The 15568-nt window shown below is 44.0% G+C and overlaps 1 protein-coding gene across 6 annotated transcripts in view; it reads left to right on the forward strand.

Annotated features, from left to right (window-relative positions):
- The window catches only part of PHKA2 (phosphorylase kinase regulatory subunit alpha 2), an 86982-nt gene that overhangs the window by 35619 nt on the left and 35795 nt on the right, over positions 1–15568 (forward strand). For all 6 annotated transcript variants that reach the window (XM_060292643.2, XM_060292641.1, XM_030843783.2 and 3 more), the window contains exons 5-11: positions 871–953; positions 3242–3322; positions 4442–4540; positions 6327–6473; positions 7960–8013; positions 8617–8739; positions 12596–12691. In XM_060292643.2, coding sequence (XP_060148626.1) covers positions 871–953; positions 3242–3322; positions 4442–4540; positions 6327–6473; positions 7960–8013; positions 8617–8739; positions 12596–12691 — 683 coding nt within the window. The remainder of the gene's footprint in view (positions 1–870; positions 954–3241; positions 3323–4441; positions 4541–6326; positions 6474–7959; positions 8014–8616; positions 8740–12595; positions 12692–15568) is intronic.

Here is a 15568-nt window from a genome sequence, read left to right on the forward strand (position 1 = left end):
TGCATCGCAACAAAGGGTAGCCCCCGCTCACTGCAACTAGAGAAAGCCCACATGCAGCAACAAAGATCCAGCTCAGCCATAAATAAATGAATTAATTAATTTAAAAAAATAAAAATACATGTTGGAACTCTGCTCAGTATTCTGTAATAACCTAAATGGGAAAAGAATTTGAAAAAGAATAGATAGGTGTATATGTATAACTGAATCACTTTGCTGTATACCTGAAACTAACACAACATTGTTAATCAACTATACTCCAATATAAAATAAAAATTTAAAAAATCCAACAGGAGAACCAAAAAAAAATAAAACATGTATTTGTCATAACCAGTTATACATTCAAAGACCCAAGCAAAAAACCAGCTCTCCTGGTCACCGCCTGCTTTAACACGTTGATGTAGCCGCCTGGGCAGATCCATGAGGTGAAAAGCCATCTCCTGTAGTTGAGGGCTCCACTTTCCCCATCTGCCATTGGGGAAAAGTACCCGCCCTTTGGCTCACTCAAAGATAAGACAGTGGTTGCTCTGGGCTAAAATGCTTGCTTTGTGGAATCTTCTCTGCACAAATGCAACACATACCCGAAAGCCCCACATCTTCTCTTTCGATCCTTTCTACTCCTAGGCACACACACAAAAGTGGAGCCATTCTTTCCTTCCTCCCTTCCCTCCCCCCATCCTTCCTTCCTTCCTTCCGAGATTAGACATTAACTGTTACATTTTACTTCATACTTAATTTTTGATGCCCTAGTAAGAAAAATGAAAATGAGGGTAAAAGGATTTATTTCCTAGTGTAATATTTGTAATTTGTAATTGGCAGCTCTCTCTTCACAACGTAATTCCGTTAACTCCATTGTTTGTTTTTCTTTACTAGGCTTACGTATTATTTTCACTCTTGACGAGGTGGCCTTCATACAGAATCTTGTTTTTTATATAGAAGCTGCATATAAAGTCGCTGTAAGTGTCAAACCCAGTGTTTTTTTTTTCAGGTGTCCCAGTGTCAAAAATAATAAAAATCATACAGCTCTTTGAGGGCCAGGCTGTTTGGGGCTGACCAGAAGTTAGCAAGATTAGAGCTATAAGATTACGTCACCTCTGCACACAAAGTGCACGTTTCTGTCCAGGAGCTCAGTTGGGGAGCTTCTGTTTTTGGAATGTGCCATATGCTCTCTTTGAATCCATCACGCTTATTTTAAATAAGACTCTAAAATGTCCTGTGGCACGTCCACAGGCCAGCCTGAATCAGGATGAAGGGCAACACCGCAGGAGCTGCGGTGCCGCGGGGATCACCCCAGGCAGCCCACAGGTAGGAGGCTGGAGCCAGATGTGTGCCCTGGGCCAGGTGTGTGCGGGTGTAAATATGTAGAAACTCAGTTCCTCCAGGCTTTTGTCTGCTACAGAGAGTGGAGCCTGACACTTGTAGAGAACAGCTAAACTGCAAAGCTGAGCATAAGAGCAGTAAGGAAAGGGTAGAGTTTGTTTTTTTTCTAAAAAGCCATTAAAGCAAGGATCAGCAAACTTTTTCTGTAAAGGGCCAGAGAGTAAATTTTTTCAGCTCTGCAGTCTCTGTTGCTGCTACTCAACTCTGCCATTGTACCACAAAAGCAGCCATAGGCAACTCGTGAACTCATGAACGTGGCTGTGTCCCAAATAGACTTTATTTACAAAAAACAGGTGGCAAACTGTTTTGGTCCAAGGGCCGTAGTTTGCTGACCCCAGGTCTAAAGTGGCGATTCTCAACCACGGGCAGTCTTCCCCTCCCAGGGGACATTTGGCAATGTCTGGAGACGTTTTTGGCTGTCACTCTGGGGAGAGTGCTACTGACATCCAGTGGGTAGAGGCCAGCGATTCTGCTGAACATACTAAGTGCACAGGACAGCTCCACACGGCAGAGAATGATCAAGTTCCAAATGTCAGTGGTGCTGAGGTTGACAAACCCTGGTCTAAAGAAACTTGGGAAGTCTTTGTGGCAAGGGCGGGACTTTAGCTGGACCTTGGTGGATGAGTAGGGTTTGGATTGGCAGAAGGGAGGGAAAAGGGTGTGGGAGTAGCAGGAACAATAACAGGCAGGAACAGGCTGTGAGCATGGGAACAGCTTGGGGAAAGGGGTGCAGAGTGAAGGAGTATTCTTAGGGTGAAAGCTGAGTACTTAAGAATAGTAGAAAGTAAAGTCAGCTTGTGGACGTGCAGGAGGTGGGGCTGGATAATAGAGGTATGGCCATGCAGAGAGAGAGATTTGAACGTGATCCACTAGGGAATAAACAGGTCGTCATTTTAGACTCTTCTGCTGGAGAGTGAGCTGATCAAAGCAGTTTTGAAGGATGAGTCAGTCCCTTGGCTCCAAGGTTGGAGTGAGGACGGGTTGGAGCGGAAAGGCCCAGCTGTGAGGAGTCCTGAAGGGAAGGGGTCCTGGGGCTCAGCAACAAGGCCTGCTTGGCAGGGAAGAGTCTGAAGTCACTCTCGTGTGTCTAAGTCTAAAATTTCTCATTTTGAAAATGTTCATCTTTCTCTGTAATAATAAATGCCAGAATTTTGGCATTGGTCCTGTTCTTCTTGGGTTGCAGCCTTTCAGTAGTGCATATAGCATTATTTCAAAACGGTATCCAGTGCTTGGGTTTCTTCAGTGAAAATATCAACTATAAAAGTTAGGTATGCATGTATCAAGTCCTCTATGTGGACGGGCTGTTCTAAGCCAGTTCCTATTAATTTGTTTCAAAATACCAGGAAAGTCCAGTATTCTGAGCCTCAGTTTTGACTTTGGCTTCTGTTAGTTGCTGAGCATTTTTTTCCCAAGAGGTAATGTTAAAAGCAGGTATTAAATTATTTTAAGTGGTTTGGTTGGCTTCACCTAGTTATAACCCATTTGTTAAAGTTTCTTTATTCCATCTTACAATTTAATACAAGTTCAAACGTATTAGATAAGTAAAGGGCAGCCTTTTATTTTAAGATAAAATGTTCTGGTCTCTACAAATCAAGAGTTTCTTACAAATTACTAACTTTAGAAATAAGAAAATTGAGAGTGTCTTTGTATGCATTTTTGTTCCACTTGAGTATTTACTTCCAAAAGTCTACCCAGAGGTCAAATGAACTGAAATCGAGAAAGAACACAGCTCGAATATGTAAAGCCATGAATTTAGTAGCCTTCGAGAAGAGGTATTCATGTTTCTTCATGCCTGCAGTGACGTGAACGAATCATTTTTCCATAGCACTTTTCATATACCTCTTTTTCCCTTTTTCTCCCGCAGGATTATGGAATGTGGGAACGTGGAGATAAGACCAATCAGGGCATTCCAGAACTGAATGCAAGCTCTGTAGGAATGGCCAAGGTGACAGTCTCGTCCTGTTTGTTCTTCCTTCTGTGCGTCTGTAACTGCTTTGGTTTGGTTCTCATCGTTAGGGGTTTGGATTTGATCTGATAAGCATATTTTTCAAAAGTCAGCAAGTATGGAATTCAAGTGGCACATGTACCCCAGCCAACTGAAATTATAGGTAAAAAAATGTAGGTTTCTTACACCGAAATCTGCGTGTACCTGAAAATAAGTGCATTCCCTCCTTACTATCCATTGTTATCACCCACACATCTAAGCTCTTGCTGTTGTCGAAGAAGCTGGATGTGTGATGTCCAGTCTTCTTTTCTGGGTCATAAAGGGGCTGAAGAATATGACCACTTTGTAGGACAGGGCTCACAAGTTTAAAAGTCTACAGGGTCAGGTCAGGCGAGTAATATAAACAAGTGAAGCCGGCCAGATAGAAAAATATCAGGGGGTACTGAGGACGCTGCAAACTTTCTCTGTAGGTATTCTAATTCAAAATCATTTAAAAAACTTCCTCAGGCCAAACAAAACATGCCTGTAGGGCAAATTCAGCCCGCTGGCCACCAGTTGACATGTCTTGCCCTAGACATTTAGCACGCCTCCTCCCTCCCCTCTTCCTCAAGACTGAAGCATAATTTTAGACAGAATAAAGACTCCAGAACTAGAATTCTTAAAGCAACAATAAATTTGCTCTGTTAAGGTCAACTGACAGAAAACATACTTAATACTAAAAAAAGTTAATATTTTTGAGTGCCAAATATGCTAATGTTAGAAGTCAACCGCTAAAATAGGTGAAAGAAAAGCCGCCCATGAATTTAGCCCTCCACCCCTTACACACACAAAGCTGTGTTGTTAATGTTTCATTATTGGGTAGAATAGTAATTTCATTTTGGGAAATGGTTTTCTGTTTTCTCTTTCTTGTTCCTGCAGTGAGCAGCAAAACACAGGAAAGCTCTTATCCACTGAAAATAAGGATAGAACACGAGTATAAGACACTTTAGTGGATTTTAAAGATTTGTTTTACCACGTTTGGGAAAACATATATGCTAGATTGCTTAATGAAAAAGGGGTGCCAGATGTGGGAGTGTATGTGTACTAGCAAGAAAAAGTAATTCATACCTGTGCTTGTAGGCAGCCCTAGAGGCAATTGACGAACTGGACCTTTTTGGAGCCCATGGAGGTCGCAAGTCCGTGATCCACGTTCTGCCCGATGAGGTCGAACACTGCCAGGTAATGGCTCAAGGCTCTCACGTTCCAGAGAGTAGGGAAGGAGACTCATGAAGTGGAAGACTTGGGCTCCAGTTCAGATCCTCACCTTCCTAGCTTGATGGGACTTGGCTTCTTTGAGTTTCAGTTCCCTCATCCATAAAATGGGCATACTGGGACCTTCTCCTCCTGCTGCACAAGGTGGTCACAAGGATCAGAGTAAATCAACTTAGTTTGTCAGAGTACTTTGTAAACCAGAAAGTACTGTGCAAACATAAGACACAGTGATGATGTTGTATATGGAGTCAATAATCAAGGCAGCCTTGTTTTGTTGGAGGCAAAATCGGTTTTATGTTTTTTGAGCATGTAGGTGGTTTTCTCTCAGGTTTATTTCATGAGGTCCCCAAATTGGATGACTAGCAGGCAGGAGTTCACTTGGGGAGGGAGTGGGAATGGGCAGAATGGATGGTGGAGGAGAGATGATATGGGAGAAATGGCAAATTAGTAAAATCTCCCTGAAATACCCGTCAGAGAAAGGTGTGATTTGATGCAGATTAGGGGACTCCATTTAGCAGACAGTAGGTCACCAGTTGCTGACACATCAGCAAACTCTTATTTAGTGAGGGCTTACCGCATGCCAGGTACTGTGCTAGGGCTGTGGGAGTGAGATATATAAAAACCTGTAAGCAGAGCGCTTCCGGTGGGAGTGTGTGTTTCAGGCAGAGAGCCGAGGGAGAGTGACTAGTTAAAGAACTGGGCTTGGGGGTCATTTGGCTATAGAAAATGAAGCTTTGTTCTGAAGCTGAAGGGCTCCCCCCCATATTTAACTCCTTCTAGCTCTTTCCATTTCCCTCCATTATATAGTCCTTAATGGGGAGTCTGCTATTTCTTTGGGTGTGGTTTAATAAAGTCAAGCTGGTATGCATCTTAATAGATGTGTAGTCCCTAGTAGAGATTGCATGAGCTCTGTAGCCAGCTGGACCTGGGTTAGAATCCTAGCTCTGTCGCAGACTGGCTGCATGCATTTAGGCATGAGTCTCTGTGTCTCAGAGTCCTCACGTGTGAATTGGACATAGTTCTCGAATTCCTTCATATAGAAGATTTAATAAGCTTATGTTTGCAGGGGTCTAGTCCCATGTCTATACATGTTAGATCTCAGTGTTAGCTCTCTTCCCTTCCCAAATTTTCTTTATAATTTCACCTTCCTTTAGTTTACAGTACCTAATCCAACCACCTTATAATTGAGGCCATATTATAGTGCCACTAAGTAACCCATTCTTTCTAGGACTAAACGAATTCTGTTTTGACTAAACCATTTTGCCTGTTCATGTGGTCTTTTGAATTTGACTCCTTTAAGTAGTTCCTGGGTCACCCAGTCCAACTGGTCACATTCCACAGAAGCCAGACATTTCTTTGGCCTGGTCCCATATGTGTGTTCTTCTCTGTCTCTTATCTTCACAGCCAGGACACGCTAGCCTACTGACAAGGTAGTCCTTAGTCCCTTCCCTGCATGTCCTAAAGGCCCAGCGAAGTCAACAGAAGGCACGAAAGGAAGGGGGACAAACAGTTCTCAGCATAGGCTCCAGGCGTACTACTGCTCTCCCCAGACCCCTTTTCTCCTGCAAGGAGCAGGAAGCACTGGCTGGGTAGGCGAGGTCGCCCAGCAGGGGCCATGTTGGTAGGAAAAAGCTCTGCTCAAAATTGGCAAACTCATTCAAATGTTCCCTTGGGGTAAAGTCGTCGTTTCTAGATACTGTATGTAACTATTAGTGCTTCCGAGGTTAAAGCCACCTGTTTGTTTTTCGTTCAGTCTATTCTGTTCTCCATGCTGCCAAGAGCATCGACATCTAAAGAGATTGATGCTGGACTTCTTTCCATTATTTCTTTCCCGGCCTTTGCAGTGGAAGATGTGAACCTTGTGAATGTGACCAAAAATGAAATTATTTCCAAGCTCCAGGTAAGCATTGGTCACACTGGTGCCCTTCTGCCCTGTGTTAAGTGCCCCTTTCAGACAGTGACGTGGAGCAGCTCACCCAGGCCTCGGTTCTCCATGAGATCAGTTGCTCAGTATCTAAGTCGACTCATGATTGAGGTTTCCAAAGCTGAGTCTGGATAAGTCTTGGAGTGATCAGTGCCTTGGTTCTCTTTCTAAGTAGCAGAGCTTCAATTCAAGCTGGCACCTTTAAACCCCAATTCGTATCACTCCCGTACTTCTAAGGCAGAGCTTCTTAACCCTTTAGAGATCCCAGACAGACTCTTTTAAGAATCTCTTGAAAGGTAAAGTCCCCGCCAGAAAAAAATGTACATGTCCCAATATCCTGAAACTTTACACACAATTTCTGGGGACTTGGAGATCCCAAAGTTAAATTGAGGTTAAAAAAAATCCCCGCTCCAGGGTGAAATGCAGCAACTATGACACTTGACACCAAACTGAGAAGGTTACGCAGTACTCCAGCCAACTGAAGTTACCAGTAAAATGATTGAAGAATGTAAGTTTCCTAAACTGAAATCTGCATTTGATGATCCTACTTAGATTCGGTGAAAAATGCTTTTAGCCTTTGGAAACAAAGGGGTAAAGGGTCTCCAACCATATCCCCCAAAGAAGGCACTGTCTCAGTTAGGGGCCAGTGGAGAAAACAGAACCTCTTTAATTTGTGGAAGTAGGCAGGGAATTAATGTAGGGAATGAAGCGTTTCAAGGGGAGCAGTTCAAGACCGAGCCTCCCAGGATGCCCCAAACACTACAGGGCTGGCCACTAGGAGCGTGCCTGCCTCCATGGCCAGTGCTAGAGCAGTGCCACTTACTTAAGAAATTGGGCAGTGGACACCCAAAACTGTGATCCAGGGATTAGGGAGGCAGATTCAGAGAGCACTGCCACTGTCCTTCTTTCCTGACCCCCAAGAAGCTGGAGAGGAACACTGGAGCCTGCAGCAGGAAAACCAGCAGCGATGGCCCTAAGCCACAGGGAGCCCTGCCACCTCCCTCACCTACTTCTTGCCAGGTGCAGGCTTCTTTGCATCCGGAGCCTAACTGCGAGGAGTCTGGAATGTCCTGTGGCTTTCCAGTCTTTCCAGTAGAAGCAGTCCAGTCAATCCACGTATCTGCCTTGGTGGCTTCTCCAAGCAGTAAGGGCCCCTTTGCATCTTCGCACGATACAGCAAATCAGAATGAAAGGATGGTCATTCAGTGAACTATCGGTAATTAATCTCTCAGCCCTGACTGCCACTCTAATGGAAGGTTTTGGCATTCCCTTCCAAGCACTGATCAAACCTGAATTTACTTTGCTTATTACTTAAAAATAAGTTTTTGTACTGATAGCAAAGAGCATTTGGTACCCATTTTGTTACTAAAAGATTCATGGGAAAGGGGGTGAAGGGCTGACTTGAATCAAAGAGGCAAAGAAATTGTTTCATCAAATGCATCTTTTTTCTTTATCTTCTTAGGGGCGTTATGGATGCTGTCGCTTCCTTCGAGATGGTTATAAAACCCCAAGAGAGGTTGTATTTAAAGATTGTTTCTTCTGATTCCTTAACTGCTTCATATCTAAGTTGCCACTGTGGTGTTCTCCCTCTGTTGATTATAAAACTTACATGTTGGAATATTGGAAGCAAGTCTTAATTTTGGAGTCAGCAAGCTGGAGTGAGGCAATAGAATAGTAAGATCATCTGGAGGACAGCAAGCTGGTGGTTTAAAACCAGGTTTTAGACAAGGACAAACAGTTCTGTGGCTCACACGTGTTTTTAAAAGGCTACCTGTGGCCTCCTTGGGTTCCTTTGCCATAGTGACTGATATAATGATATCAATAAAACAGATAGTCTGCCCGGCACTGTGAGAGGCAAATTGCTATTTATTTGTTATAGAGATATAGTAAGCTTTAAATAATAAACTACCCAGGAGTGTTGTGTACATTTGATTTACTTTTCTGAAATGTTACCATGGAAAACTGCCAAAAATAGCATCTCCCCATTATAGCAGAATCCTAATTATGCCAGCCTCAAAGCTGCATTGAATCAGAAAGCAGGGGACACCCATTGAGGTACAATGGTATTATGTATGTAATCTGACATTACCTTTTAGAGGGTTTACCTGTTTGGTTCCAGGACCCAAACCGATTGCATTATGACCCTGCTGAACTCAAGCTCTTTGAAAACATTGAATGTGAATGGCCTGTGTTCTGGACTTATTTCATAATAGATGGGGTCTTCAACGGTGATGCTGTTCAGGTGAGAAAATGCTGGGTGTTGTGTTGGTAATCAGCATTTTCATTCCACTGGTGTGCTGATTATTATTAGAACATAGGGTTAGGCAGGAATTCAGGGCACTGTGTCAGTTATCTGTCACTGCTTAACAAACTTTCCTAAAACTTAGTGAATTAAAACAACAGCTATTTTGTTTGCTTATTATTCTGCAATTTGGGCAAGGCTCAGCAGGGACAGGTTTTCTCTGCTTCACCTAGTGTCACCTGGGATGGGTCAGTGGGGCTGGAGGATCTACATCCGAGATGGCCTCCCTCACATGGTTGGCAGCTTGTTGGCCCAGACCTTGGTTCTCCACGTAGCTAGCTTGAGCTTCTTACAGTATTGCAGTCTCTGGACAGTTAAGCTTTTTACATGGTGGTCATCTTCTCCCAGAATGCGAAAGCAGAAGCCGCCAAGCTTTCTTAAGGTTTAGGCCTGGAACTGGCAAAGTGTCACATCTGTTGCATTCTGTTGTTTAAGGGCTGTTGTTGCCAAAGCAGGTTTGTTTTGCCAGAGAGCAGCAAGCAAGCCAAAACGCTGAGATGCCGAGGTTTGCAGCAAACAGAGGGTTTATTCGCAAGGCAGCCATGCAAGGAGAAAGTCTCAGGTCTACCTGAGCGAAGGCAAGGGGCTCGGTGTATTTATGGGATAAAGAATAAAGCAGCAGGGCGGTCTGAGGCTGGGGAAAGGTGATTGGGAAAAGGTGCAGTAATTGTCATTCTGCCCAAGTGTAACTAGGCTACAGGGTTCTGCATGTTCCAAAATGGAGGTGCTTAGCATGCTCTGAGGGTGGAGTTTTCAGCCCTCTGATGCCGAAAGGTCAGCGGACACTTGGGCATGCCCAATTGGAGGGTCAGTGGTCCTAACCAGTCTTAACCAGCTCAGTTGGAACCAGACACAGCTGACTCCAAGTTCCTAGACAACAACTCGGGCAAACATCTTATTATTCAGACAAAGTGCTGCTTGGAGGACTTGCAAGTCTTAAAAGGACTTTGATTAGTGAAGGCAGGTTACAGGTAAAATGGATTTGACTAATGATTACGCTTGGTTTCAGTCCCCCCTATCTTTTTTTTTTTTTTTTTTTTTTTTGCGGTACGCGGGCCTTTCACTGTCGTGGCCTCTCCCGTTGCGGAGCACAGGCTCCGGACGCGCAAGCTCAGCGGCCGTGGCTCACGGGCCCAGCCGCTCCGCGGCGTGTGGGATCTTTCCGGACCGGGGCACGAACCCGCGTCCCCTGCATCGGCAGGCTGACTCTCAACCACTGCGCCACCAGGGAAGCCCCCCCATCTTTTGATCATTCCTCCATCTTAAGGGAAGAAGAGAGATTACCACTCTGGATACTTCCTGCCGATAAGGGGCATAGACCCACCTAGGGCTTGTGAAATGAAACTGTTTAGCCCTCATTTGAAAATATTCACTTGTTCCCAGTTTCAAGTTAACATTTTGATCCCAATAAACAAATACCACCTATGTGCCAGCTGTCAAGGCATCCATAGGCCCAAGATGGGTAAACCATAGACAGAGATGTAGCCTGAGGGGGCACATAGAATGCCACACATTATTAAAACTTAGGCTCTTATTTTTAGGGATTTTATATAGGATAAGGCAGGGATAAAGTGTCTTACCTTTTTCCATATTGGAGTGTCTTGATCATTATCAGTTTGGCTGAAACAATTAGATATTAAATATGGAAGGGACACAGGCTGGGAAAAGTAAGTATGGTTTCTATAATATCCTGGCCATGTAGAACCTTGACAAGGGTAGATGCCAGGGTCATTTTTTTTTTTTTAATCTGAGGACACAAGGAGAGGACCAAATTTCGACTTAGGATAAAACAGGTGACAGGAAATTCTCTGTTGATTAGCCTAACCCAATATGTTACATCTGAGGGCCTTTTATCGTAAGTCATTCAAGGGGAGGGCCCTCCATAAAGGCTGGAGGACTAGGAGGCGGGGGTCGTCGGGGCCCACCAAACAGTCTTCCACACACAGGTTTTGTTGTTGCTGCTGTTCTTTTCAGACCAGCAGTGCTTTTGCCATCCTTAAGGGTACTCTTAGCTAATGTCTTAATTAAGGTGTCAGCCTCCTAACTGGTCTCCCAGCCTCGCTTCCTGCTGTTTCTCCACACCATTGCCAGTGATCTTATTAAGAAAGAGACTATGCTACTGCTTTGCTTAGAAGCTTTGAATGGCTTCCTGACTGCTTTTGGGATGAGGTACAAGCTCTTCACACGTTTTGTAGGATCCCATAAGATCGGGCCCTCGTTTTCACCAGTGTACCCCCAATTTCTTGTTACTTATTTCCTTTCTTGAGTTCTGTAATCCAAGCACATGGAAACTTTTTCAGTCCTTTGAGCAGGCCATGCTGTCTCTCCCCTTCTCTCAAATGCCCTTTCAACCCCCAACTTCCCCTCCCTCCTTCACGTGATTCGTTTTAAGTGTCTCTTCTTTCAGAAAGCCTAAAAGCTGGGTCAGGTGCCCCTTTTATATGCCCCACGGTTCTTATAACAGCTTGGCACCTGTAACAGTATTTCCCACTTAGTTGTCAAAGGACCCTGGTAGAGGTGGTCTCTCTCCAGTTCACTGGTGTATGCCCCACGCCTAGTACCTAGTAAGTACTCAGTGAATATTTGTTAATGCAGCATTCATTTGTTCAGACAGATTTCTTTAGCATTTGCTGCCATGCATACTTTGGTGAGCAGAACAGACCTGTCCTCATGAAGTTTACGGGGCTGACAAACTCAAACAGTGCTGTTTTTTTAATCTGTTCAGATCTCATGTTCTGGGGTAGGATATGCAATCTAAGATTCGTTTTAGTTTTTGAAAGCTGCTTCTATTGAGGAATGCAGAGGTGTTTCAGAAGCGGCAGTAAATTTCAAATATTAATGTTCCCTCTTTGTTGATTCTCACTCTTATGCTTCAGTGATTATCTCGGTTCTTAACGTTTTCTGTCTTTTTATCCCAAGACTGAAAGATCTCAAAAAGATTGAGTTGGAATTTCAATTATGAACAAGCTTGAAAATTATCATAAACAACAACAACAACAAAAAAGCTAAGGAGACAGAAAAGCCTGTTTAGTACCTTATTTTGTAGGTCTCACAGAATTTACTTCTCTTAGCCCCCTGTGCTGTCTCTTCCAGTTGCTGCCCAGTCACATTTTAAAGTGATGCACCCTGTCGTGCTTTGCTGTCCATAAATTTCAAACGAAGAGAAAATGAGATCTGGAAGGCATTTGACTGGGCTCTCCAAAGATGAAATGTGTCAAATAGCTGGGTGGCTGTTAAGGGTTTTTTTCTCTCTATTTCCCTTTTCATGTGTAGGGTTTTATTGGTGCCTTTTTAATTTAATAGAAATGTTTACATCAACAGCTTTTACTGAGTAGCACATCCTAAAAATTGGGATACATGGATCATAGTACCTACACTTCCTTTTCTTCACATCTTATTCGTTCAGCAAATATTTCGTGAGCAATAAATGTTTGAACGGAGGGCTTCTTCAGTGGAAAACTACCAACAGGTGGAAATGAATGCACTGCTTAAGATCTGGCCTCCACTCCATAAAGCTTATAGTCTAGCTGGTGAGACAAAGTTTAAATATGTGAGAAGTTAAGAGTGAAGTATTTAAATCACGAATTAAAGACAACACATAAAAGGCTAGTCGCATTTAGTTCCTCCTAACATTTGCTGTCAGCAAGAGTCCAGGTTCCTCCTGCAGTCCTTGAGCTGAAGGTATTTGTGCATTTCTTAGCCTTGTGTCCTACTTCTGATCTGTTTGTTGCCAAGAGAGCTGTTTTTCTGTGTTGCACTGCTGTTTCCTACCGTGGGGGATGGGGCTATTTTCCAGGTCCAAGAATACCGAGAGGCCCTGGAGGGAATATTAATCAGAGGCAAGAACGGGATCCACCTGATGCCTGAACTCTACGCCGTGCCGCCTAACAAGGTAAGCAGGTGCTGCTTATCTAATACAAAGTGAGATGGTGCTTGGCATTTGGGTATTTTTCATTCCCCCTTCAGACCTAACACTTTTTCTCCAGGAGAAGTGGTTTCTAAAGCCTTCAGTAGTGTTCCTGTTTATCACAGGAGTTACGGCTTTGGAGCCATGCTTGACCTGGCTGGTGCCCAAGGGAGGCGTTAGTTGAGGACCTTCAGAGGATACTTGTCCTTCTCCGAGCCCAAGGCCACACAGGCCCTAAAAAGCACAAAACACTATTAGGCACCATGTTCTCACATATTTCCACGGAAGAAGAAACCAGACAGAATCTCCCTGGGAGAGGGGGAGAGGTGTATAGGCATACCTCGCTTTACTGCAACTTCGCAGATAACTGCGTTTTTTTTTTAAACAAATTGAAGTTTGTGGCAACCTTTAATTGAGTTCTTCCAATAGCATTTGCTCACTTCGTGTCTCTGTCACGTTTTGGTAATTCTTACAACGTTTCAGACTTTTTCATTATTACTATATTTGTTATGCTGACGTGTGATCAGTAATCTTTAATGTTACTACTGCTGAACTTGATGAAGGTTCAGATGATGGTTAGTATTTTTTAGCAACAAAATATGTTTAAATTAAGATACATACAGTTCTTTTAGACAAAATGCTATTTCACACTTAGTAGATTACAGTATAGTGTGAACATAACTTTTATATGCAATGGGAAACCAAAAAATTTGCGTGACTCCCTTTATATTCATTTTATTGCAGTGGTCTGGACCCAAGGTGTGCCTGTGTAGGGTAGCTGAGAATCTCTTCCTTTGAGTCAAGCAGTTCCTGAGCTAGAGCTTGAGTAATCACTTAGAAACCATTCTATATCATGAAGAGGGAAACTGGCCAGTTCCAAGAAGATGCCCAAAGATTGTTTTTTCTATCCACTTTCCTAGCTTGGGTCATGATGGACCTATATATCTTAATGGGAAGATTTCCCCATACATATCTCATGTTTAGCAGAAAAGAATTCTCGATTCAAGGCTATTTCTCTTTTGAATGTTCCTGTTGCTTCAAAGCTTCATTATTGCACTTTGGGGAGGAAGAGATTTCAGAGAGCAGTGTCCTTCCCCCGGTTGACAGGGCCTGCACTAGAGCGTAACCCTGCTGTCACACAGCAGCTTGGGTCTACGAGTTTGTGGTTGAATCAGGCCCACGAGCACATGGTCAGGGGACTGGCAAAGGCCTTTGAAATTATCTGCCTCAGTTCAGAGAGGCAGAGCTCAGACAGCACTGGGCTCTGCCTGGAACCAGACCCCAGGTTCAGGGCCTCCTCACAACCCCACGCTGCCTCCTAATGGGTGGTGCATTTCCAGGGGATGGACAGTCCCTCACTGTAGAGATCAGGCCATGGAGCCTGCAGGGGCTGTTTTCTTTCTAACTGTTAGAAACCTAGGTTTCCTGCAAACGTATTCATTTTACTATGTGTGATGTGTATGTGGTGGTGGTGGGGGGGGGGGCTGACAGTGGGGGCTGGGTACTTACTTCCTAGCAACTGCGTGTTCAGGTTGCCCCTTTTCCAGTATTGAGGCACTTGACAAAACAAAGTTGGTAATGGGCCGTAATTTGGAACCTGAAAGCACAGCAAGGGAAAATAAATAGCTTCAGGGGTATTTTGCCTATTTTATGATAGAGAATAACCATCTATCCATGTTCTACTAAAAGGCATATTTCCTGACTGTAGTAACTGCTAGGTGTTATAAGCTCTCCTTTTCTTCCTGGTGAACAGTTCTGGCTACGTGTTGTAAAGGGTTACTCTGCAACTTTTCTCTTCTGATCTCTACACTGACCTTTGGGCTTGTACTTGTCATTTCAGTATCCTCCTTTATCTAGTGTGTTTACACATCAGCTAGGCACCGATTTTGAACATTCTTTTATTTTGAGCACAGTTTGTATCTGTGCCGGTTCTGGATGACAGCTGGGAAGGTTCACCCGTCACATCTTAGTAACATGCAGAGACCACCACAGACAGGGCTGCCCCGACCCATATGGCACCTTTGTGCAAATTAGAAAAAGAGCCTCACCCTTGGAGTGGCCACAGCTCTGGGCCAAGGCGCCATCCAGCCTGACTTTCAGCGTCACTCACTTCCTCAGGTGGACAGGCTTTTGCAGGGCGCCACCACCCACGGGGCCTCCATTGGACAGCTCGAGACTAACGCAAGCGTACCCAGCAGACTTGCTTGGAGCAGCTGCTCCGGGCTGGGCAGCAGGCTAGGTACTGGGGTACAGAGGGGTCATGACGCTGGCTCTGCCTCTGCGAACTTGCAGGCTAGGGGGGTCGGAGGAGCGAATCCATGGGATGGAGGGCAGACAGAGGACCGCCGGCGGCAAAGGCTTGGTGCATTGGAGGACCTGCAAGCAGATTGGAAGGACTGAGGTGGAGAGGGGGAGACACATACCTCCACGGGGAGGCAGGAGCCAGCAATGGGTGGGAGGAGGGCAGAGCCAAGCTGTCTTTTGACCCAGATATCTTGTCTACCTTCTGTTCTTTGCATCGACTATTTCCCATTCCAGATCTATGTAATCTTTCTTAACAGTACTTACATTTCAAAAAGTTTTAATGTACAATCTGACTGTAAAAGTAATTCTGCATACTGCAAAACATACAAGATTCTATAGAAAGAAAATATTTCTCCCGAATCTTACTTCCCAAATATAACCACAATGATGTTTTGGAGAATCTCCCTCCACGTATTATCCTATTTGATTATTTGATTACTGGTAACATTTAATTCAGTTCCGTTTATGAGCTTAAGTTTTTCTCAGTTTACTACAGAAAAATTTTTTAAATTTATTGCATGTATTAACAACATCACTGATTAATTCACAAGCAGAGAA

This window comes from Globicephala melas, chromosome X (genome assembly GCF_963455315.2).
Source record: "Globicephala melas chromosome X, mGloMel1.2, whole genome shotgun sequence".
Classification (NCBI taxonomy): domain Eukaryota; kingdom Metazoa; phylum Chordata; class Mammalia; order Artiodactyla; family Delphinidae; genus Globicephala; species Globicephala melas.